This window comes from Lates calcarifer, linkage group LG3 (genome assembly GCF_001640805.2).
Source record: "Lates calcarifer isolate ASB-BC8 linkage group LG3, TLL_Latcal_v3, whole genome shotgun sequence".
Lineage (NCBI taxonomy): Eukaryota > Metazoa > Chordata > Actinopteri > Centropomidae > Lates > Lates calcarifer.
Genome location: NC_066835.1, coordinates 9,522,227 through 9,547,524, shown reverse-complemented (window position 1 = coordinate 9,547,524; position 25,298 = coordinate 9,522,227). Strand labels below are relative to the sequence as shown.

Genomic DNA, 25,298 nt, shown 5'->3' with positions numbered 1-25,298 from the left:
TCACAGTGCTTCACACTACAGATCACATTCACATACACATGTTCTTTGTATATACACAAAATGCCCTCTAACTCATGCACACACATTCATACTCTGATGCTACATCGGGGGCAATTTTTTTGGGGGGGGCAAGGATACTTCGGCACACAGACTGGAGGAGCCAGGGATCGAACCACCGACCTCCCGGGTTGGTGGACAACCGCTCTACCTCCTGAGCCACAGCCGCCCACACATATACAGCAAAATATACATCTCCAATGGCTTTTGTTGTCTGCCTGTAATGTATGAAACACTAGAGCTCAATCACCTGGTCACTTTAACTCTACACCAAGTATTAATGCAAAGAGAAGAGGTCAAATTCTTCTCTGCTAAACATATAGTAGATTATTTGAAATGAAACCAGGGTGACCCTGTGCACTCTTGTTAGGAGGTATTCATGAACCACATGTGATTTATTCATTAAAAGATGATGCTGGTTAAATAAAAAATAAAAATAAAACTCTTGATAGAGATAATGAAAAACTTTAAAAAAAAAAAAAAAAAAAGCTTTATATCCCCAGAGTTCACCTTGTCTGTGCAAAAGAAGAGGATCAGCTACAGTTACAAGACCAATGATCAGTGACAAGGTAGAATTGGAGGGGAGATAATTTCAATCTGAAAGACTCATTGTCAACTTAAAGCCAGAGATTTTGTGGTGGCAGGAGGTCAGAAAAAATTGCACAACATGGACCTCCATAGTTACTTTACCAAACTCTCAAGTCTTTGATGCAAATGTATTGGGCATAAATGGACAAGGACTGGGAGGAAGATTTACCATGGTTCCTCTGTTCAGTCATATTTCTTTGGAGAGCAATGTTTTTTAAATCTTGTTTCCATGTTAAAACTAAAAACCTCAAGTTTACAATGCGAGAGAGGACACACTGAATGCTTTGTACTATTCTAATACTGTTGTGTAAATATATGCCTGTTTGGTTGTAAATAAAAAAGTCAAACAAAAATACTAACATCTCCCCTCATGTTGGCTGAAGACACGTGTTCTGCATTTTATCAGTTTTACTGAAAATGAATAAACTATACATTTTATGTGACACCTCCAGGTGAGCTTGTTGGCTCATGTTCAGATACTATGTAGTTGTGTACAAATGAAAGTGTTTGCAAAGAGCATTTGACCAATGATATCACAGAAACAGTGCAGACACCCTCTCGGGGGAATATAAAAGGAAGTGGGCTGTCACCTGTCTCCTTCAGGGTCTCAATCCCACGTCACGGTTCATATCAGCTCCTTGTCCTCCTCCTGAGACAGAGAGACGCCAACATGATGTTGCTCCTCTTCTTGTTTGGTCTGACTCTGGGTGCTGTGTCTCCTTCAGATGAACGTGAAGTGAAGCTGCAGCGTGGAAACTGTCCCATGTTCTGGTTCAGCTTCAATGGCCGCTGTTACAAATACTTTGCCACACGTGTGGGTTGGTCTGACGCAGCACTTCAGTGTTTGTCACAGAGAGCCAGCCTGGTGTCCATCCACAGTCTGGAGGAACAGAACTTTGTCAATTTCCTGATCAAGAACTTTGACCATGCTGAGGGGCCCACCTGGATCGGCCTGAGTGACAGAATTGATAAGAAATGGATGTGGTCTGATGGGGCTCCGCTCAACTTTACATTATGGAACGGAGAACAGCCGAAACCCGCTGGAGAATACTGTGCATACACTAACTATGGTGGTGACGTGAAATGGAAACATCAACCATGTGGTTATAGTTACGCTTATGTTTGTGCATCTCGCATAGACTGTCCCCTGTAACTGAGATCGTTTTCTCCAGTTCAATGCATCAACTTTACAGCTGCTGGTCTGTTAAAATGTGTTTGAAGGCCAAAATAAATATGCAAATGAACAAGTTTATGTGTGTACAGAAGTCATTTCATTCATCTTCATTTTTCCTAATGAACTCACTCTTGTAATTCCAGTGGTGGGTCAAAGGAAAGATAAGTATGGGAACAACACAAGTGTTACAGCTGTTGTCTTCAGAAGTTCACCTCCCATCACGTTCATGAATATCTAGTTATGTACATAAAACTCAGTATTTACACATCAGATAGCAATATGCTTCAGAGAGGGTGTCTGCACTGTTTCTGTGATATCATTGGTCAAATGCACTTGGCAAATACTTTCATTTGTACACACACACACACACACTATCAGAATTTAAGACAAAAAAAAAAAAAAAAAAACACCGGCTCACATCGTTTTTATAAAACGATGTATGACTTCAGCTGATATGAGGGGAGATTCTCTGTGGTCGACTTTTTTGTTTCAACTATAAAAGATAACAACCGAACACAGGCATATTCTTACACCACAGCAATATTTAGATTTTTATATATTCTGTTCTATGTGACACCCAACATCCATGATATGCCACAAAATCAATGGACAGGGACTTGAAAGATGGTTTACCATGGTTCCTTTGAGCTGCTAGAGAGGAGTGATGAGAGAATGTTTAGCTCAGCCTTAATGATCTAGTATTTGGTCACAAAGTATGTGGTCCTCTGGTTGTGACCCAGGATGAGGCCCTGTCTTGTCTTCTCTGGTTGGTTGTCCTTTTCCTTCTGTTCCAGGAAGTCAGAGGGTGGAGCTGAGACCCTGTCAGAGGTGCAGTACACCTGACTGAGCTCAAAATCAAAGCTGACAAATGACATCATTCTTTGTTTGAGATTTGTGTTTCACATTAACGCACTTACACACTCAATAACACACACAAAGACACCGCTTACACTGCTGATCTGATCACAGATATAACTTTTTTGCATTTCATTCAAACATTTTGCATCATATTATGAGTGGTCTCCTTCCTCTGTCACCTCTGAGTCAGGTTATCACAGTGGCCACTTGAGGGCAGCAGAGGAGCAAGTTGGTGTGATGATGCTTGTTTTTTCCTCTGCTGTCAAATGCTACAGTGGAGAGAAAACCAACAGGCTGTATTTAGTCTTTCATCAGCCATTGTCATGTCTCTGTTCAGTCATGTTTCTTTGGAGAGCAATGTTTTTTAAACACATGTTTCCATGTTAAAACTAAAAACCTTAAGTTTATCCCTCTGTTTGTGCATCTCGCATAGATTGTCCTTAGCAACTGATGTTGTTTCCACCTGTTGCTCTGTAGAAATGAATTTAGCCTCAAAAATAAAGAAACAAATGCACAAGTTAATGTGTGTATAGAAGTCATTTCATGAATGTTTCTGTGGTTGATCAAAGGAAATATTTTCCCAGTGTTTTCATACCCTCCATTTCTCTGTTTTACTAATTTGAACATACAAAAATGTTTTACTGATAGACGTTAAACCAAAAGTAATTCTCTTTTAACAACAATGACATGAAGACACCTCAGTCCACATACAATATTTTTCCTCCTGCAGGTTTATTTAATTGTTCTCACATGTCTGCTCTGGCTTTTCAGGCTCTGTGGTTGTTAGATAAATGAAGGAACAGTTCAACAGCTGGTTGGATTACATCATGAATACATTACTGATCCAGCAGGTGTAGTTATTCATCTACACAGTCACACTTCCAAGAGTCAAAGCAATAAATGGTGTTCTGGTAATAACACATAGCTAGGTGTTTGTCATGAAGGTTTCTTGGTTATTATCAGCTGTTCTGACTGTGGCTCTGTCTTTTAGTAAAAATATACAGCTCCAGTGATGGAATTTTTAAAAATTAAACAATGGCTTTTGTTGTCTGACTGTGATGTATGAAACACTAAAGCTCAATTACTTAACTCTACACCAAGTATTAATACTTGAACCAATAGACATTACACTACATAGAAATACTACTCATAGCCCTGGACTTGGACTAATTTTTGGCTCTGGGCAGTTGCCAGGCAACAAGCGACACAAATTCCAGGAAAATTCACAGAAAACTGATAATAAATATGCCTTGGCCTCAAAACACTTGGTCGCAAGGTCTTGAGAACCAACATAATAAATTTCACCTGCAGAAATTCCTCTCAAATGTTATGCCCGAATGTCAGACTTGGAATAAGTATTAAGATCCTTTGCTGAAGTAAAAGTATTGAAAATATATCTACAGATACACCATTGTAAGTAAGCTATGAGTTCTGCACTGAAAAGCTGACTAAGCAAAAGTATAAGTATCATCAGCTAAACGTAGTATCATAAGTAACAGTAATCATTATGCAGTTTAAGGAGCTCTGTCAGTGCTTATTTTGTTATAGTTATACTGTTATATCTTAATCAGTTATGGTTGCTGATACATTACTGTGTAAGCAGCACCTAAATGTAGTACCAGGTCTCTATGGGCTGTGAGTAATTAATTGGGCATATTAGTACTTAACCATATATTTTTTAATAAACTGAATGTATTTTAGTGAATGTATTTACATTCCACTACTGCAGAAAGTAGCATTTGAACCTATGAGTTGAACACAATCAATGGAATAAAAAGACAAACACACTTTATAATATGACAGGAGCACGGTCCCTAGCTGTCCGGGATTACCACGCCCATATGCCGTTTTTCGCGCGAAGGGTCGGACTGTACCATTGTGAGTGCGGGGGGAACTCTGAAGAGAGACTACCCCTAAACATAAAGGAAATCCCCTTTATACAAAAAAGCAAGAAAATGAAGGCTTTTTGTACATCTCACCATTAGTGGACTCTCAAAATTACAGTTATTGGGTTTATCTCCGTATTTAGATATAACCCCACCAACGACAACACCCCTGCTTTTGCAATCACCGGTCCTCTCCAGCGGTTAATTTTTAAATCCACTTCTACTCATTGGTTTTCACGTTACAAGACAAAACTTTGTTGGACCGAAATTTGCTGCCAGACGGATACAAAATGACCCTCACGTCAAAGGTAAGCGGGAGAGCCGTGTCTTTAAATGTAGCTCTCTGTTCCCTATCAGTTTTTGAGGTGAAGAAAAGTCATAATGAGTCAAAATGAACACCATTGTTAACAGCTAACGTTGCTGGCTTGGCCGACCTGAATTTCCTCCATCCTAAAGACGCAATAATAACTTTCTCTTCCGCATAAGATAATTATTTTGACTTTAGTCGGTTCACTATGGCAACCCAGGCATCCTGACATAACCTTATGCGCTGAACTCTATTTGCAAAACTTGCGTTAGTCTTTGTTTTGACTTGGTTAACGAGCTAGCTTACACGTGATCTGCTTCACATCAATGTACACGGGATGGTTTGCATTTTGGGTTAATGCCTGAGCGGTAAGATGAGGCTCGAGGCAAAAGAATGCCAGACTTAGTGTTTTGTCAAGGAGATGTATAGGTGGGTCCAGTCTGTGTCGTCCTCCTTTTTGGTAGGTTGGAGGTCAATACCCCTGATGCTGGAGGGGGTGGTGCAGCAGATATCAACAAGTTAGACATGGGACATCTACACAACTTGACACTGTTTTACACTCTGAAAAATTACAGTCTCACGTAGAGCTGTTAGAAACTCTGGGCCTAATAAGAAATTCAGTCTTGCCCCCTATATGATTTTTTGTAAAGAAAGAATAACATGTATACACTTCATCCTAGTATTTTCCTCAAGGCACTGGGCCCTTTTAACAGCTCAAAAAAACATACATAACATTGTTTGATATGTCATGAATCTCCCTAATGTGATGGGAATTGCTCATAAAAAATGATTTTGAACCGAGGACATGTTTCTAAAGCCTGCTACAGAATGCTATGCATTAGTTATTTTATGCTGTAAAACCTGGTAAAATACACTGGGTTTTTACATGCACTGTATCCACAGTCACAGCCCCCATAAAATAAAACTTGAAATATTTGTTTTAATGTAATTTCTGTATTAATTATCTATTTACACATACAGCGTTGAGATCTGTGGAATCCCAAACCATGAGGAAGTAAATCCAGTGTCTGTTCATTTTCCATCTCACTTTATCATTGGTTTCAAATGGCCCTGCCCTGCAATGCCTGAGAAGTTGCACAGGCCTGCGGTAATAAGGATGTCCTTGGATTTAGTCTGGTGTCTGCTGGCTTAAACTCAAGAAGCCAAGTTAACTATGTTGATAGTGTAATCTTGTGCCACATCTGAACTAAATTAATTGTTCCCCCAGTTTTCTCTCAGTGGCCAAGGATGTCCACTGATGGGGTGGTGCTCCCCCTGGTGTAAAGTTTGAAAGTTGGTCTGAAAAATGGTCCTGCTTTTTAACAGCAGGTCGTGTATGTGTAACACATTCGAAAGACAACAATGTATTCACCTTGTTACCACAGCCAGCAATAATATCAAAATATTTATCAGTTGAATTTAGACTTCTACTGCTGTGCTGTGGTGATAGTAGGACTACACGTGAACTGGCCATTAATTCCAACAGACCTAGTTCAGTATGTTGCTCGATATGTCTGCCAACAGGCTCCGTGTTTCAAATCCAAGTTCATCACCGCTGAGCTGGCTCGCCTGTTCAGCCAGTCAGACAGTGAGGAGGAGTTTGAAGGTTTCAGCGAGGATGAGGAAGAAGAAGACGACAGAGGATGCCGTAGCAAACGGCTGAAGACCAAGGTATGAAAAATGTATTTTTGGCTGCATTATTTGATAAGAATGTGAAGATGTGTGATGGTGCAACCAAAGCACCAGCCTATGTGCTTTTTCTCTCCTGTTTTCTCCAGATGATGGATTCAGAGGAGGACAGCGACGTAGACACTGGCTTCTACTCTGATGGCGAGGAGGCACCCCCCCCAAAGAGGAGGAGTCTTTTAGTAGCCCTGAGGTGTGTTTACAGGACTGTAGGATACACTGGATTACAGAGGCTTTAAATGCAACAAAGGCCCACATGATGTTTCTTGAACAGGCCAAGACTATTAGTGTCACATTCAATGTTTTGGATCTTGACATGGAAGAAATATAAATCCAATAATATTTGCCATTTGACCAAAGAATTGAGAATGGGCATCAACTCAGTCTAGCACTGTTTTCCTGTGTGTTCGTCTTACTGCCTAACAAGGGATCTTATTAAACACTGTTTCATGGCATTCGCATTGATTCTTCAATGATTAAACGATGACCTGATTTTAACTCTTCTCCCCAGGTTTCCTATGAAAAGACTGTCTACTCCCAAACAGGAACCGCAGGAGAAAAATGTCAGAAAGCCCAGCAAAGAAACTCCCCCTTCACAGAGAGCCAGAGGAAGGCAGAGGATGAAGCAGAGGGAGGAGGAGGAGGAGGAAGAAGAAGACGACGACGACGACGAAGAAGAAGAGGAACAGGAGGAAGAAGAAGAGGAGGACGACGACAAAGAGAAGGTCCTGTCTCAGAGTCTAAGGAAACGAGACAAGAACATCCAGGAAAACAAGGCCATGGTGATGCCCTCTCACAACCTTTTTGCCTTTTCTCTATATTCTGTGATCTGTATACCTGAATTATATCTGTTGCTCGCTTCACATTTCCTTTGACTCAGGTCTTCTCTGTTGTTGTCTTTTAGCTGGCTAAGCTGTTTGCTGACCTGACCACCATGGCTGACCTGACTCAGCCCACCACCCCTCAAGTGAGGATATACACAAGCAGCAGCAGTTTCTCACAAACATATAACAGAGAGATGAACATAACCATTCATAAAAGAGTATCAATCACCTGTAACATTACATTCATCTGGCAGACTAGTACACGTATACTTAATGAAACAACACATTTTAGTTATCATACATTTGTAACAAGTTTAGCTGTTTTTTGCTTTTTACAGAGACTTTGTTTTATTTCTGCAGAAGAAGAAGAAACAAGCATCAGAGAAAGCAATGGCACGGAAACGCAAGTTTGAACCAGAGATGGGATCAGAAAGGAGGAACCCGTCCCGTAAGGCTCGTCCTCCTGAGAACTTTGCGGTGGAAGAAAAGAGTGAGCCGGTCACTCACAGAGGCCCCAGGACTGTAGACATCAGGAGACTGGTGGAGGTACGACCTCAACACCCCCTTTTTAGCCAGATGTTACTTAGATCTTCAGTGAAGTGAATTTTGTGCATTGAAGATGCACAGTTACAGTCAGCAGTTAGTTATCTAGTAATCAACTTTCATCTCAGTTATACGTAAAACAAATAGCAGAAAATAAATTGTAAAGTCATGACTGATTTTATGTATAAACCTACTTATTTTACTAGTTATATAGCAGTATTTCTTTTTAGTGTCCTTGCAGTTGTACCTACAATCTATGTGTTGTGATTGGTCAGGTGGACGAGGAACATATCGGTGAGAAACGGAAAAAGAGGAAGAGTCACATTTCGAGGAGGAGTCAGTATGTGGTGAGGTCAGTGGATGAAATCACCAAAGAAGACCTGGACAACATAGCGTACCGCAGCAAAGACAAGATCTGGGACAAAGAGAATGTGAGTCTCATCAGGCTTTTGCCTATTTAGTACTGTCCATACTTGTACTAACAGGTTTTCATTTCAGGGTTACTGCATTTCTTCACTGTGTTTTTTGTTTTTTGTTTTTCCAGGGCAGCTCGTGCCACCAGTGCAGACAGAAGACTCTGGACACGAAGACAGTGTGTCGCAGTGGTTTCTGTGTGGGGGCCAAAGGTCAGTTCTGTGGGCCGTGCTTGAAGAACCGCTACGGAGAGGACGTACGCACTGTGCTGCTCGACCCGGTCAGTGCCAATACACAGTTGTTAAACATTTCATCTTCCATTTCTCACACTGTGGGTTTGGTAAACTTGAGGTGGATGTGGGGTCTTCCGAGACTGAAAAGACACCCAAGAGAAAAATGAAAAGAAAGCTTGTGAATCCTGAAGTTGAAAGCACCAGTAGTTTCAAATAGATTAATAAAGCATTTGTCTCCTTTTAAGTAATTATCTTCATTTATTCATTTGTTTTATTTTATCGCATAAAAGTTATTGCAACAATTGAAAGCACAAAGCCAGTAGTGGCAAAGAAGTGGTCAGAGGACATACTGACAAGCTTCATCTTGCCTCTAATGCAATGTCAATGTGTGCTGACCTTTTTTACTTTTTTTTTTTAATATATATTACACTGTATATGGTATTATATGCTGGTGTTTTTTGTTGCTGACTTTTCAAAAATAGGATTTTTTAAAATACAGATACATTTTGTTAATCTTACTGATATCTGGTTATCTAGATTTATTTTGTTTCAAATAAAAGCTGAACTGAGTGGGAACCACCAGAGTTGAAAACATAAAGCAAAGAGCACCACCTACAGAAACGCAATAAAAAGACACAGAATGCAAGGTAAAGACACAGGTGACAGATGGACACTGTGTCCAAGCCAGGGCTTGACTAACTAAAAAAATATATAAGATAATGACATTATTTACAGCTGAAATGGAGTAGCATGTTTGCTTGTGTTTGAAAACAGCTGACAATGTTTTGTTCAGAGGAAATCAGGTTAATGTTTAACTGTAGATTTTATAAAGGGCAAGCATATAATTTTATCATTTTATTCAGTACAGAGTGTGTGGTTAACAAGTGAAACTAAACACTAAGAAAGATTAGGCGTGTTATTTTGTCATCAGTAAAGATCCTACCTAAGGAAGAATGAGAAAAACCTAACACATTGTACAAACATCATCACAATTCAGCCTCTTGTTTCATGAAGTCAGGTATTCATTCCCTGAAGCTTTAAAAGCAGGCGATTTGAAAATGATTAAGACTTAAGGGTGAAATTAACCTCAAACCTCAACATGGATTCACTTGTGTAGAGTAAGAACATGTATCCTCACCTGCATGAAATTTGGACCTTCTCTTTACAGACATGGTCGTGTCCCATCTGTCGAGGGATGTGTAACTGCAGTCTGTGTCGTAAGAAGGAGGGCCGCTGCGCTACCGGCATCCTGGTGGGATTGGCCCGCTACAATGGCCATGACAATGTCCACGAGTATCTGGAGAGGTAGGTCACCTCATTCTCACTCCACTGTTTAATGTTACAGGTTGGGATGGAAACTCCCTAAAACTAAAGTTGAAAAAATTCCTGATGGATCAAGCATGACAGTAATCATTAGTTGCAGCCTAGATGAGAAGTATTTTGACAGTAGATAGAACTTATGTCTTGTTTTTTTTTTTCTTCCATCAGTATTCAGAAAGAGCTGCAGTAAAGTCCAGAGTATTGGCCAGCGAGGAGAACCTGCTCGTACAGCTGGTACCTGGAGGAGGTTCTGGTGCAGTACAGTACTGTAGAACTCATTTTAATGCACATTTTTAGGCATAGATCAACCTTTTATCTAACAAGAGAAACAAAAGCAAAAAGATTTTTTTTTTCATGTCACCTTAAGATAAGGCACATACACTGTTAATATGTTTTATATAACCTGATATAAGGCTGCATAAGATGCAGTAATGTCTTTCCAGTACTCAGTTTTGAGTTGTACATTTTCTTTGGAATATTTCTTCTCTTGGTGTTCTCTAGAACAAATTTAAGTGGTAAATTTCTGTGTTACGGATGCAAACGGAGCCTTTTATACCAACTACTTGTCTAAAAGTGGTTCAGCTTTCTTGTCAGTCCACTGTAATTTTAATAAAGAATGGCATTATCTAAATGATTTTTCAATTATAACCATTCAGCCTTTTATCTGTTGAGTGCTTGATTCAGCTCTCACAGGTATGTCTTTTGAAAAGGAAAGTCAAGCCTAACATTATTGTACATTTGGGGGGGTGGTGCACACACCTTTTGTGCTGCACCAAACTTTTCCTAAAGGTAGGATGAGGCAGGTCATTGAATGTGTGTGTATGTGCGTGTGCCTAATATCATTTCCCAAGCTTTGTGGGGGTCAGTTCCAGGTCAACTGGTCAGCTGATTTTTGTATAATGACCAGGTACCTCAGGCTCACAGCCCTGTCAGAGGTCAACCTGAAGTCACTGGATTTTTATGAGGCATCATTGTCATGAAATGTGTATAAGAAAGGTATATCACTGCTGTCTGGTGGAGCCTGATGTCTTAATTATCTGTTGTCAGTGTCAGTTTTACAGCACACACTCAGGATTAATGGGAGTGTATGCACACATCATCATGATAAAACACCTGTGGGTGCAGTGAGAGGTTGTACATTTGTTTTTGAAGTGCTTCAAAGGAGTTAGAAGTCAAAGGTGTGTGTGAGCCGCCTTCTACGTGATAGCCTGACAGTGACCTGCCGGTGAACTCTCTCCGCTCACACTTTGGTTGTAGCCGAGTTCCACTTTTGTAGTTTGTGTTTTCTGAAGTAGACAGTTTAAGGCTTTGTTATCCGTTTTCCTGTAACTGAGCACTCACAGGTTCGATTCTGGCAGCATCAATTTAGAATCCATTAACAGCAGAGACAGTACCTGGGAGCCGTAATTGTTCCCAAAGGAAGCACAGATACTCCATCATCACTGCTGTCACAACACAGCTGACAGATTACCCAGCAATAAGGAGGAAGGAGGAGTTACTATAACTGTGTGTGCGTGTGTTGAGGTCAAAGTGTACCATATGCTGACATTGTTATGGCTCACTTGTTTCTTTGTGACTGTATTTTCTACTTCTACCAGATTGATACACACAAATACCAGAGCATCAGAGAGGAATTTAAGTTTTAATCACTTTATTGTCAAGTGTTATGCAGGCAAAGCATTTTTTCTGCTTGAAATCCTTTTTTTTCTTTTTTATTGACATAACACGTTTGTACAAACCAGTTTTAAAAATATCGATAAACTGGAGCCTTTGAGGCTAACCTGGCAAAAAACCCATTATCAAATGTCATGGAGACGAACAAACATCTTTAGAAAAAGATTTACAAATGAGATGTCACTACAAAATATCAAAGAAAAAAAAGTTGGTTGTCACACAAAATATTACCAAAAACATCTAAATTTGTTTGGTATCAACCTTTTCAACTTTAAACAATAGTAACTTTTTTTGCTTTCTTCTTCTTTTTGTTATTTATTTTACTCCAAAAACATGTTATGGTGCAAAGAGAAGAAGAAAATGAACAGCAATGGTCAGACGTAGATTTTAAAAAAAGAAAAAGAAGCACAAAGAGTAAAGAAGAGAGAGAAGCAGCACTACGGCAAAAAACTGAAACATGCTGTACACAACCTCAGAATCAACGCACACAAATACAAGTCCAGCAAAAGGCAAATATTACAAATCAAGGATAAATAATAAATTAGCCATACACAGTGGGGTCCTGTGTGTTAACATATTGGGGAGGGGACTTTTTTTTAAAACAATCGATAAATTCTATAAAATAAAAGTATCTTTTAATTTAAAAACTATGTACGCACTGAACTAACACAGAGCAACACCACCAGAAAACATCTCAAATATCCACATAGCGAAATAGCCTGACCCACGCCCCACCCCGCCACGCTTACCACCGCCTCACTTTGCTTCTCTGTGCTGTGGCCTGCTCTCCACGTCACCCCACCCCTCCTCCTGAAGTAATGCAGGAGAACTCCCATCTTTCTGTGTCCACCTCACTCTGAATTTCCCTCTGTACAACAGCTTGTGTTAAGGCAATTGTAGTACATTGGTTAGAGGTGGTGGAGGAGTGTGTGTGTGTGTGTGTATGGTGGTGGTTGTGGGGGGGGTCGTGACCAGAGCACAGAGAGCAAAAAGCAACATCAGTGACTGTGCCAGCTGCCTGACAAAACCCGTCCATTACGTCTACCAGGTACCATCTCACGGTAGTTGCAGACATGATGTTGATGACTCTCTGTGGTAGCTGTAATGTAACCAGCTTTGTTTGGGCAACAGCACCGCTTTCAGATGTTCACCATAATCTTAGAGCGAACTGGCTTGTTTTATAAACAGAGAAAACTTCCCCTGACAATGTAAACATGGTTTCACTAGGATTGTCATTATAGTATTGCTTTCACTACACAAACAAAGTTGTAGAAAGCTAGATTGTTTTTCTCTATAGAAACCTTTTTTTTTCTAATGGCCACTGCACCTCAATAGGAATGCATTATTTATAAATCTTTTTATATGTGCTTTTTTCTACTCTTTTTTTTTTTTTTAATCATCCCCTCTCTTCCTCAATAACAGTTTATCCGTTGACTGGTCTCGAAGGAAATCAACACCTGAATCTGATTCGAGGACTAAACCTGAACCATGAATAAAACTCAAATTAGGTAGATCCTCTCCATGACAGCATGGGAATACAAACGCACACTCATTCATATATATATATATCTACACACACACACACACGGGCATACTCACCATCCCAAGACTCTCCCTGCTCTGTCACTGCTCTGCAACAGTCCTGTACCATGATTGACCCTCAGCACTGTCTGACAGGTATGAAACAGGAACACAACTTTGTGCATAGAGTTAAATTCTGTTGCGATTACGAAAATGTTTCTCGAAGTCGGATGGTTTTAGATTCAGCAGGTCCCCCTGTCATGTGCTAATCTAGACACTACTTACATTCCTTTCCCCACCGCGCATGGAATTATTATAGATTCATTTTATAAAAGCCAAACTAATCTTTTGTATGTTTAGGCTAAATTTTTTGTTATTATATGTGTTAGTTATTTTTTATTTTCGATTGTAAAGTTAATATTTTTCGGTTTCTGTTCATCGCATGATCCTGTCTCTTTTGAGTCCCTTTTCATGAGAGAACGACATTTTTAAAATGATGTAAAATTAAAAGTTTAAAAAAAAAAGAAAAGAAAAGTAGCCACCCTTTCAGTCCCTGCAAAGACTCCCAAAAAAACAGGAAGTCAGCCTCTCTGCAAAGAAACAGCAGTCAGTCGCCTATTCAAACTCCTCCTCTTCCTCCTCCTCTTCCTCCAGGTGATTAGAGGTGGTGGGTGTAGCGGGGTCAGAGTCACGGGAGAGGGTCGCCACGGCGACAATCTGAGGGGAGGCGCCCAGGCCTTCAGGGGTGTCCTCCTCCATGTCTTCAGTGGTGATGATTGCCACTGCGGCTCCACCCTTCTTGTTCTGGTGGGTCTTGATGTGCTTGGACAGGTGGTCACTGCGCATGAAGCGCTTGGAGCATTCAGGACACTCGAAGCGCTTCTCTCCTAGAGGCAAAAAGACAAAAGATTCGAGAAAATTTTGATTTGAGAGGAGTTGTGATTTAAGCTGTGACAATTAGGCGACTGACTTGGATTTAATACTGGATTCATGTTCATTAAACGGCTGTCGAACCCAAATCCTGCTGACTGTGGTGATCCTCACCACCGGTCCGCACCCCTGTACCTGTGTGTGTTCTCCGGTGTCTCTGCAGCTCGTCGCTCCTGGTGAACCTCTTGCCGCAAAAGATCCAGTTACAGACGAACGGCCTCTCGCCGGTGTGCCAGCGCAGGTGAGCCCTCAGGTGGGACGTCTTGCCATACACCTTCCCGCAGCCCTCCATGTGGCAGATGTGCTGCTTCTTCTTTGTGGGGTCCCCGCTATTCCTACAAGACACACGGGTTAGGGCTGGGAGATTGTGTGTGTGTGTGTGTGCGTGCGTGCGCGTGTGTGTTAAAACATGGAATCACAATTTTTCGCTGCTTGAGCACTTTCAGTTTAGCTATAATCTCTAGTTAAATGATTTAAAAATGCCACTTCAATCAGTCATTTACACACAAAATGCTAAAATACAATAACATGTACATGTACATTAATCAACCCATGTTTCACTGCATTGGTTTACTGCAAAGCTGAATACATTTAACTGGTCTCTAAATATTGTAAGTGTTTGTTTTGGGTGCTAGCTCCTCATTACAATGTGAAGCATTGAGTGGTGAGAGGTCGGATCTCTCACTTTAGGACACAAGCTGTACTGTGTTCTGTCCCTCTGTCTAACCAGCCATCGTGATCAATTCCATTTCCCTATATATGCCTCCCTCCAAAATCAGTAGTTTCCTAGATTATTAATTTTTCACAGAGCACACGCATAATGTGTCCAATAATGTATCTGAGGTGTCCGTACCTTCCCTCTCCATCCCTGCAGTTTGGACAAGAGCAGGCGACACGTCGAAGCCTCTTGCTGGGCGGTCCCTCCTGGTCTGAAGAACTTTGTACGGAGCCTAGCTGGTCCGGACTCATTGACGAGCCTGATGGTACGTTGCCAACAGTGACGGTTACGGGAGACGACTGGACTTTGACCCCATCCTGACCCTGTGGTTGACCTTTAAGGTGAATGACAAAATGTGAAAACTTATTAATCACACTGTAGTGTTTTATTGTTCATGAGGTTGTCTCAGGAAAATACAATATATGAAGCTGAAAGAGCAAGATCCAAAAACTGTAGATGCCAGCAGGATATCCTGGTATAGTTCAACTTTGAATGGTAAATGTATGAAGTAGTGTTCCACAAAACTGGAGGTTGGAATATTGAAACGGGAAACTCATTAGAGCTTCATGTTTTCTCAGTAACTAATAACCACATTTTTGTTAATTGCAATGAATGGATCAGTCATGGATTAGTCTCTACGCAGTCACACAGATAGTCTTAGTGTGTCCTTACCCTGTAGACCGGTAATGGTGAGGGGAACACCCTGCACCTGAACCCCAGCAGTGCCCAGGCCTGCGATGCTGACCGTCTGAACCCCCGACCCCGGGTTTATCTGGGCTGCACTCAGCGTCAGGGGAGCTCCACTCAGGGAGACCAGCCCTCCACTCCCCACTGTTGTCCCACCAGCCACCGGGGCCAGTGTCAGCTGCTGTGGCACAGCTGTCCCCAGGCCGCCCTGCAGGGAGACCCCACCGGGCAGCTGCAGCGTCTGCCAGGTGATCTGCCCAGAGGGGGACAGGGTCGGGGTGCGAATAAGGACCTGGGCTGGGTTTTGGAAGGCCTGGATGGGCTGGAGGGTTTGCCCGGGGGCTAGCTGGAGGGTCTGAATGTGCTGAGGTTGCTGCTGGCCCTGGGCCTGACCCTGACTCTGAGCTTGGGGCTGCAGCTGGATCTGCTGCACCAACTGGTGCCCCACCTGGCCCACGATCACCTGCTGGATGGTTCCTGCTGTGTCTGTCTGGTTCTGCAGTCCGTTGGCCTGGTTCTGGCTTTGAGAGTCTGCCTCACTGCTCTGTACTTGGGTGTCAGCTGGTCCACCCTCTGATCCTGCAGAAACCACTTGTGCCCCATCAGACACACTGTCACCTTCAGCTACTGCCGTCGTTGAGCCAGTTGATGCTGCAGGAGGAGCCGCTCCAGACACTGCTGTTGTCACCAGCTGGTTGCCATTGGCAACAGAGAATGTGCCATCTGCTGATTGGATAAGCTGCACAGCCCCACCCCCTCCGACATTATTGATCACAGGCAGAGCCAGGGTCATGCCACCGAGGTTTATGGGTACTGTGGTCATAACAGGAGTCTGGGAGCTCGGCAGAGTCTGCAGCTGCAGCGGGAAAGACTGCGCGGGGCGAATCTGCAGGGGGACCGTCTGATTGGCTGTACTTGTCAGGATGGCCTGCTGGTTGGCTGGCTGGAGGATGGCCTGGGTTTGGCCAGGGCTAGGGGTCTGGATGAGCTGAACCTGCTCCGGTAGAGCCCCGATGGAGGCCGTCTGAGCCGGGCTGATATGGATCTGCTGTCCATCTGCAGTCTGCAGATGAGGGATGACCTGATATTGGACCCCGCCCCCAGCATTGGGCAGGTTCTGAACCTGGATAATCTGGAACTGCTGCTGCTGCTGCTGATTGGCTGCAACACTGTTGGTCCCACCTACTGCCTTCACCTGCCCAACAGGAAAAGAGAAGAGATACAGTTGAAAGGACAAATAGTGACAGACAACAAAAAAATATTTACGCTAACCCACTGCGTTCCCCACCTCCCTCACCTTGCGTCCACCAGGTGAGCTGTCGTTAGCCAAGGTGGTGGCCACCGTCACTGCAACAGGCTGATTGGTGTTCTCCTTGGCCATAGTAGGAGCCGCTGTAATGATCTGCCAGCCGTTCCCCGTGAACTGAGCTGGGACCAGTTCCAGCTGCTGGGGCACCAGGGCCTGACCCCCGGCTGCGTCCACCACTATCTGACCCTGGAGCTGACCCGCCTGCAGTTGGATCTGACCGGCCTGGACCTGGATCTGCTGGGCCCCTGCCTGGGCCTGGACCCCCTCCACTCCCCCCTGCCCTCCGATCTTACTGCAGGTGGCTGCTAGCAGAGCCAACGGAGAGGGCTGAGAGGAATCCTGGAGGAGACAGGATGGGTGGGTAGGAAGGAGGGTGGAGGAGGGATGCAAAGGAGGAGCAGAGAGAGAAATGGTTAAACAGGAGTGACAAGGGAGGGAGGGAAAAGAGGCGAGTCAGGGTTAGAGGCAGACGGAAACAGACATTGAGAGCTCATATGCATACACAAACAAGAAAGTACAACATGTAAGTTTAAAAAAAAGCCAAGGGGAAAGGATGGGCAGGTATCATTATGCATACTCACACAACGAACAATTTGAAACGAAGAAGAAAAAGAGTAAAAGAGCAAGGGGTGGGGAAAACATGGTGCAGAAAAAAGAAACACAAAAAGCTGAGAGAGAGCGAGAGAGACAGAGCTGTCAGTGGAAGTGGGCGGTATTACAGGAAGCGAGTGGGTGGGCGTGTGAGAACCACATTTCTCTTTTCTCAGAACACTAGAAGAAAATGCCGCCTTCTCTCTCTCGCTCTCTTTCTCTTCCCTTTCAAAGGAACTAGGTCGCAAGCAAATTTTTAATGCTATACATTTCAAAACAGTGCACGGAAACAGCCTAATTTCTGCATCAGCTACAATAGCGAGGGAAATAACACGGTGGCAATGCTTGTTATACACATTTGACAACAAAAGATGCTCTTAAGAATAACTGCCTGGCTGAAAATAATCTCCTAAGAAATATACAACCTCTAAAAAGCAGCTAAAAATAGAAATTCCACAGTTAGTAGAGCCACATACCAACGCTGCAGGTCTTTAAAATAAATCCATACGCAGAATTAAATCATTCTGACCCTAATTCAAACAGACAATTCAAAAGTACAGTAGCTTCAGTGTGACAGCCATGTAAGCCTATTCATGAGGCTCTGGGTTGGCTCTCAGCAGGACTGCACAGAAGCAGGAAGTTGAATTCACCAGAGAAACGCCCCCAGAGGTGTCTGGCTGGCTGGATGGGAGGGGAGGGAGTACATTTTTGGCCTACAGGCAAGGCAAAAGTAATGAACTATAATAAACTCTTATTTCTCTTTTGTACCTGCGATCCAGAACTTTTCCCCTTTTTTGATGCTTTCCCTCCTTCAGTTCCAGATGATTCCTTCTTCGAGTCTGTGAGGAAGAGAGGAAACATATCATAATATCATCAACACGAGTATTTCTAAATGGTACAAAGTCCCAGGATAAGCAGGCACTAGGTATTGTGAATAAAATCTGATCATAATGCAGATACAGCACAACAAAGGTGATCAATAAAGGCAGAGGAAAAAACAGTAACCTCATCATCCATATCAAAGGGGGCTTGGAGCCTCATATCTATCAAACGTAAAGCGAGAGAGAGAGAGGGGTGGAGAGGGGGGAGGGTACCTACCACTCATAACGCATTAATATACCGAGAGGGAGAGGGTGTAGTTCACGGTAGAAGGCCGGCCGGGTACAGAGGCGGAGGACGGCCTATATGTTCGGCGCTGGGCCGTGGCGGATCTGCCCGTTTGACGAAACCACCCACCGGCCAGGAAGGGCGGTGCCAAGCGCAGGCACAATCAAGCAGCCCCAAATAACGGAAATAACGGAGAACACAGTGACCGTCCCCGGCCCGTCGGCCCCCTCGCAGCCCCGTCGTATGCCTCTTTTACCGGATAGACAGACCATAAACGAGCAAATTAGCGCTTGTCAGAATGATATCCACAGAGAAGTTGGCGGTGTGTGACCGTAGAGGCCCACCCACTTCCATTTAAGCATCAGGACAACACCCTCTCCACTGCTCCTGCCTGTCGCCGCCGTTTCTCTTGCCGCACGACGCGGGGACGCCTCGTCGCCGTCCGTCGCGCACCGAAAACAAACCGTCACCACTCTTTGTATTTTACGCGTATTCCCTTTTTTTCGTGCACAAATATTTTTTTTAAGGGGGGAGATACGGGGAGATAGCTGTGGCTTTTGTGGGCGGACGCGCTCCTCCCACATATTCAGATTGGACGACGGGGCTCGGCGTGCGAGGGTCGAGATGGGAGTTGTATTTTGGTGAGGCCTCGCCTTCTCGAACTGGATTGGGCGGTCGGGACTACAAGTCCCATGATGCTGCGGCGTGTCGGCCGCGGTCGGAGCGGCTGTGTTGGTAGTCATGTTGGTGTGAGAGCGAGAGGGAAGGGCGGTGACTTCTGTGTTGTGGGGGGTTGGGCGAACGGGAAAGGGAGGCGTGTGTGTGTGTGCATGTGTGTGTATTTGTGTGTATTTGTGTGTATTTGTTTCCACTTTCTGGTGTCACAGGATGACAGCCCTGGTTAAAAGAAGGAACAAGAACAAGATAAAGCAGTAGAAGTGACGTTTATTTTTAATTACATTAAAAAAACTACTTGTAACTATAAAAATGTCACCATGTAACATTGTTGCCTCTGCACTGAAATACTTGTTTATTTGTCTCTGTGGTATCTTTAGCCTCATCAGTCACTGTTGCCATATCTTAAGTCAATTTTGAAGCTTATATGATAGAAAACAGTACTTTACCAGAGTGCTTAATGAATTCACACTAGTACAAGGCTGAAACTATTAGTCAATTAATTGATAAGTTGCTCAATAGATCATTAAAACCCAAGAAGTTTTTTTTCTAATTGATTAATTGTTTATGTTATTTATCAAACACAAATGTTAAACATTTGCGAGTTTAAGCCTCTCAGATGTGAGGTTAAACATATTTTGGAAACATATGAATTAAGTTTGAATAGTGAATATTTTTGGATTGTGGGGGGAAAGGGCAATTCGAGGACATCCCAAACCTAAAACTGTTTTGGGATGTGGATAAGACCTTCACTATTAGTCAATTAATCAATTAGTCAAACATCAGAAAACACATCAGCAACAATTTTGATCATTCCTTCAGTTGTTTAAGTCGTGGGTCGCACCGTCACCTCACAGCAAGAAGGTTCCAGGTTTGAACCCTGGTTGTCCCGGGACTTTTCTGTGTGGAGTTTGCATGTTGTCACTGTACCTGTGTGTGTTCTCTCCAGGCTCTCCAGTGTCCTCCCATGGTCCAAAGAAATGCTTGTGTGTAAGTTGTTGTTAACACAACAATAGCCCAAATCTTCTAGCCTCTCAAATGTAAGTATTTGCAGATTTTCTTGTAGTAAACTGAATATATTTGGATTTTGCAGTTTTGGTTAGTGGAAACAAGACATTTGAATTTATCAGCTTAGGTTTTAGGAAATTGTTTTCCTAAAACTGTTTGTTTTGTTTGTTTTATTGTTTTTTTCTGACATTTTAAAGTATAAATTACTTAATTATTAGTTCCAACCCTTCACTGGTTTATGCTCCATTAATTAATCTATTATTAATATATTCATATTAGTATTATGTAAGTATTTCAGCTTCTTTATCTAAAATTCAGATCAAGTGTGTATATAATATAAAACTCATAAAAAATGTAGTTGCTACTACTGCTGAATAAATACATTTGGACAGGGTTTAGGCCAGAATGAAGATGGGTTGAATTATGGGTATTTAGCAGGAGCAGAGCAACAGAGAACATAACTGACAAAAAGTTATTTGTTGCAGTGGCAGTAATCACACAGAAGTTTCTTGTCTGTGTAACAGTCTGGAACAGAAGTCATGTTTCCCACCCACACGACAAAACCTCTTTCAGTTTCCCACAAGGAAATTATATGTTAAATTCACCCCAGCAAACAGAGCTACATGTAGTACCACAAGGTGGTAGTAGGCCTGTTTGGTCCCAGGCAGGCAGGGGTGAGGGGGGTTCCCCTCCACAGCTGTTATTGTTGTTGATGTTGTTGTTGTTGTTGTTGTTGTTCTTGTTCTTCTTCTTCTTCTTGTTCTTCTTCTTCTTCTTCTTCTGCTCCTCCCCATCCTCCTCCTCCTCCACCTCCTTCTCTCTTCTTCTTCTTCTTCTTCTTCTTCTTCTGAGAAAGCCCTCCTGAGTCAGGAGTGACTTATGCCAAGTGGAGTCACAGCTCTGGTTCACCGAGCAGAAAACATCATTAGCAGGCGGCCAACTGAGGATATGCCCTTGGCACACATGGGAAATATTTAGGCCTCTAAGTTGTCAGCCAATGCAGTGCTATCTCTCTAAGATTTACCTTTTCACATTTACACTGAGTCAGGATGGTATTTAAAGTTGTTGTGTTACCTAAAAATATGTAAAATGAGAAAGTTCAGTTCCAAATGTGTGATTGTAACATTATGAGGATCTTTAATATTCAACATGGGCATTGACCAAAAAAAAAGAGAAATGGATATAGATTTTTTTTATTTGGCTGTATTGATCAGTGTTATCATGCTGAGAAACTCTTTCTTAAGACTTAATGAGTTTAAAATCTAAAAAAAAGAAATGACTGTATTGAACATGGCTGCTACTACAGGCCTGATGCACTCTTTGCTCATGCGGTCTCTCTGTTTCTTTTTGTTCATAGGAGAGCTAGCAGCCCAGGCGTGTTTTCACAGCTAAACTACACACACATGTACGCGCACACACTCACACACACACACCTGTGGTGGCCCAGAAACATACATATACGCACACATGCACTGTAATTACTGCGGAAGCCAAGTGCCTTGCTCCCGCCCCCTGGGCCACTCGACAGGCCGTTGCTAGGCAACGAGGTCTGGTCTGAAGAAGGGGTGTTGTCTGTGTGTGTGAGTATGTATGGTGGTGGGGATGGAAGGGGGTGTGGTAGAGAGAAGGCCATGGTCTGTTATAGATAACTGCACCATGTATAAGAAAGCTGGTTTCCAATATTCAGTGCTATTTTTTTTTTTTTTGTTATTGTATTTTGTATTGAGGACTTTATTCACAGCAACATTAACAATCTATAAAGTAGCATTCAACCTTTGGTGGTCATATGCTAAGAATAGGGTTCTCATGCATTTAGGATCAATTTAGGACCAGCAAAAGCTTAAAAATCATAAGCAGCTGATAAATGAATATCCCGACAATGTGAAGAAAGTGAAAATGGCTGTAATATTTGTTTTCCAGCTGCTGCCACTAGATAGCGCCATATACCAGATGGGGGCTTCATAGACTGTATATTCTTACCTGCACCTTTCTCAGTGGTAGAAGAAGAAAAAGTAGCAGAACCTCAATGAAATACAAGTTCTGCATTGCAGTTAGAAGCAACAAAAACTGGAGTTAAAGTTTCAATGTAAAACTACTCATTGTGCAGACAAGTCATTTTTATTTTATTAGATAACTGGATTATTATTAAAGTTGCATTAAACACGTAAGTAGCCTACTGTACTGTAGTTAAGTCCATGACAATACATGATATTTCATAAACTGATCAGGTTTTGTATGTAAGCTCTTAGGAACTAATAACTATTTCTGTCAATATTTCCCTATGAATACAGTTACCAATTGCTTCCTCTCTTTCAAAGTCATACCACTGTGACACCTGTGGTTTTTGATTACATTGCAATTGCAATGCAACATTTGAATAGAAAATTTTCATAGCTCCATAATGTTCATAAAAGGAGAAATATATGTAGGTCAAATATATATGTAGGTACAGTATGTATTTCTTACAAGCAAGCACAAAACAAAAGCTACAACTCAGTGTGGAAACAACAGCATCTGCAAGTCAAAATTTAAGAATGTGCAAGAACAGATAAGGGCAGAAAGAGTTCTGAGGGCAAATTAAGTCAGAATAGTCAGTGTTTTAGATGTGTAGTGTAACTGTGTCACTAGATTTTAGCAAGCTTTACTTGCTATCTTTAAAGCAGCGCACTCTCAGTTTTGGCAGTTTGTATATCTTGCATGTGAACTCCAGCTGAGAGCAGAGTAACTGCCTTGGATTTGCCTGTGAAAGTTAAGTGTCATCCCATTTCAAGTGCCCAGAATCAGCTGAAATATAGCTGCAGAAAAATATGAGATTAAATTTTAAAACTGAACGTGCACATGAACTTTTTCTCAAGTTTTTTTTTTTTATATGAAGATTGATCAAAGCTTAAATCAGTTCTTTGTTAATAAACTTCCTTGTCAGCCCAAATCAAAGTGGAAAGTTTTCAGAGTAAGCGTCCAGACGTCAGCCTCGTACCTCAGACATAATCAGTCAGCTCTGATGGATTTAGTATGTAGCTTAGAGGTGACTGCATTGTCCACCTCACTTCTAGATGTCTCATGAATACGTAATGCGAGGGTGTGTACAGGAATGTAAGGCTTATATAGCATACCTAAGCATGAGCATGGTTGCATGTGTGAGTCAGTGCATGCTTGCATGCTGCTGTTTTTTTGCGTGATATCCCCAAGCTTTCTGCGCACGCATGTATGCGTAGGTGTGCATTTGTCACACGCAAGCTCGGCGTCAAGATGTCTCCCTTTCCTAAAGGTTAGGTTGTAAAGACAAAGAGATTTATGACTTGCACCATTTTTGTGTGTGTATGTGTACAGACCTGGAGGACTTGTTGACAAGTGATAACACACATGTTTCACATAACTCTGCCATCACAAGCTATAAGCTGTGATTACAGAAAGATAATTAGATAGACATTCATAGATAGATAAATAGTCAGTGTGTGCTCATGATTTTGTGCCTGTAAATGTGAATGACAGTAGGTGATGTCACTCCTCTGCTATGTCTCATCATAACTTCCTACTGTCTAGCATTACACTGGAGCAGATACACACGCACACACACAATGTTGGATAACAGTAGCTGTAGGTGCAGTGCTTTAATCATTTTTCTGCTGTCACATAAATCTAAGTGTGTATGAACACAGTAACCTGAGGAGACGTAGCCTAACATGATAGAAGGTCTTTTTTGTTTTTAAGAAAAAATCTTTTTATTCCTAGAAACATGACACATCACTGAACTGGACTTGCATGAAGCTCCGTAGGAGCTGGCAGCCTGACACTTTAATGACAGTTCAATGATTGATGCTTCCTGGTGTCTGGATTAAGTGGAAAACAACCGGTGTGTCTTAGTGTCTCAGTGGGCATGGTGCCAGTTCAGGGTGTGGATGGGACAAGTGTCTAACCTATAACCAGTAAAAACTTTTGTCAAGGTGAATTTTTTTCCTCCTCTGTGGACGGATGCCTTGTCTTTTTTTTAAAAGTACACATGCTGCAGTATGATTTCACAGTGTATCACTTGTTTTTGTTTTGAAAAGTCAGCTGATGAGTGATAGTTCTAACACTGTGGTTTCCAAATCTTTTTGGCTGGCGACCCTGTAAAAGGAAGTATTGTCTTGTCACGAGCGCACATTTGGTTTTCAGTGTGTCTCTTAGTAACTTGTGCTCTCATTAACAAAGAGATTTCACTGTCTTTAGTGTCAGTGTCCAGTTAATCAAAGGGTGTTATATTCATGATAAGAAAATTTATGACAAAGTTTGTAAAGTCTGAACCTCCAGGTTTGGAACCACTGATCTAACAAATGTAGAAACATAAAAAGACAGATGGTGGTTGTGTTGTGTCTCTTTTGGAAATGTTACAAGACTCTGATAAGGCTGACATGTGTGTCTGTCTGTCTGTCTGTCTCTCTGTCTGTCTGTTTTATGTGAGTGTGTGGATACTGTGTGCGTGTGTGTGTGTGTGTGTGTACACTGGTGTGTCAACAGGATGCGAATTTGACAGATTCTGTCAGTGCCCAAAACATTTGTCAAATACAGTTTAATTGCCTGGAATAATAATCCTTTAATGCTTGAAAATAAATGTTTGTAGTCCATTGTGTGTGGTGTGTGTGTGTCTGTGTGTGTAATTGTGAAGGTTGTACTTGTCTGAATGCAGAAGTGAAGTTTTTCTAAAGAAATTCTTTCGCAATTACCCACAACACCAGAGCGCAGAGCGGAATGTTAACTGTGGATGTCATGGTAGTGTCGAGAGACATCTAATCGGTGTCTGGACAGTGAACCAACACCACGCCTGAACGTCAACTCTAGCTTAAAATATGAAACTCTTGAAGACCTCCTCTGCTGTCTTTTTTCACCCACCTTGATCACGGTCAAAAAAAAAAGCTTTACAACCTTTTAGAAACCAGTATTTCTTTGATAGACACCAAAGACAATCTGAAGCCATGTGCACTTTTACTCAGTCTTTGAGCAACATGTCTATTACATTCAGAGAAAATTTCCTCTTGCTCTTTTCTACCAGTAACTTTAATGGTAGGCCATGAGATAAGTAATAAGTGAATCAGGGCTCACTGCAGTTTTAACTGAAAATGACAGAGTTTTGACTTTACACAAGTGATGAATTCTCAACTAAAACTATTTCTGTTTTTTAATACTTATTGAATTTTAACAACCTAATATG

General features: G+C 42.1%; 3 protein-coding genes and 1 long non-coding RNA gene across 7 annotated transcripts in view; 3 read left to right on the top strand and 1 right to left on the bottom strand.

The window, feature by feature from the left end:
* Window positions 1–1,241: 1,241 nt before the first annotated feature.
* On the top strand, window positions 1,242–1,895 carry LOC108877856 (lactose-binding lectin l-2-like). The gene has a single exon (XM_018668074.2). The coding sequence runs from the start codon at window positions 1,316–1,318 to the stop codon at window positions 1,796–1,798; it is 483 nt and encodes a 160-aa protein (XP_018523590.1). The 5' UTR covers window positions 1,242–1,315; the 3' UTR covers window positions 1,799–1,895.
* Window positions 1,896–4,714: 2,819 nt separating this feature from the next.
* cdca7b (cell division cycle associated 7b) lies at window positions 4,715–10,521 on the top strand. Its single transcript, XM_018668011.2, has 10 exons — window positions 4,715–4,871; window positions 6,395–6,541; window positions 6,649–6,749; window positions 7,068–7,338; window positions 7,461–7,523; window positions 7,741–7,926; window positions 8,199–8,354; window positions 8,468–8,617; window positions 9,739–9,875; window positions 10,059–10,521. The coding sequence occupies exons 1-10, from the start codon at window positions 4,854–4,856 to the stop codon at window positions 10,078–10,080; spliced, it is 1,251 nt and encodes a 416-aa protein (XP_018523527.1). The 5' UTR covers window positions 4,715–4,853; the 3' UTR covers window positions 10,081–10,521.
* Window positions 10,522–11,513: 992 nt separating this feature from the next.
* On the bottom strand, window positions 11,514–18,987 carry sp4 (sp4 transcription factor). 3 transcript variants are annotated; one of them, XM_018667978.2, is made up of 7 exons: window positions 18,419–18,987; window positions 18,089–18,159; window positions 16,709–17,068; window positions 15,406–16,615; window positions 14,869–15,067; window positions 14,151–14,350; window positions 11,514–13,972 (listed from the first exon to the last, which is right to left on the bottom strand). In XM_018667978.2, the coding sequence occupies exons 1-7, from the start codon at window positions 18,423–18,425 to the stop codon at window positions 13,701–13,703; spliced, it is 2,319 nt and encodes a 772-aa protein (XP_018523494.1). In that variant the 5' UTR covers window positions 18,426–18,987; the 3' UTR covers window positions 11,514–13,700. The 3 variants fall into 3 exon arrangements, with proteins under 3 accessions (XP_018523494.1, XP_018523503.1, XP_050922246.1); XM_018667987.2 differs by having other exon boundaries at window positions 16,718–17,068; window positions 18,419–18,984; XM_051066289.1 differs by lacking the exons at window positions 18,089–18,159; window positions 18,419–18,987 and adding an exon at window positions 17,797–18,034.
* Window positions 18,988–19,200: 213 nt separating this feature from the next.
* The window catches only part of LOC108877820 (uncharacterized), a 16,643-nt gene continuing 10,545 nt past the window's right edge, over window positions 19,201–25,298 (top strand). Inside the window, exons 1-2 of one of the 2 annotated variants that reach the window (XR_001960153.2) lie at window positions 19,201–19,365; window positions 20,052–20,142. This is a non-coding gene — a long non-coding RNA (uncharacterized LOC108877820). Of the gene's footprint in view, window positions 20,143–25,298 lie in introns of both variants that reach the window. The other variant, XR_001960152.2, reaches the window with a different exon arrangement.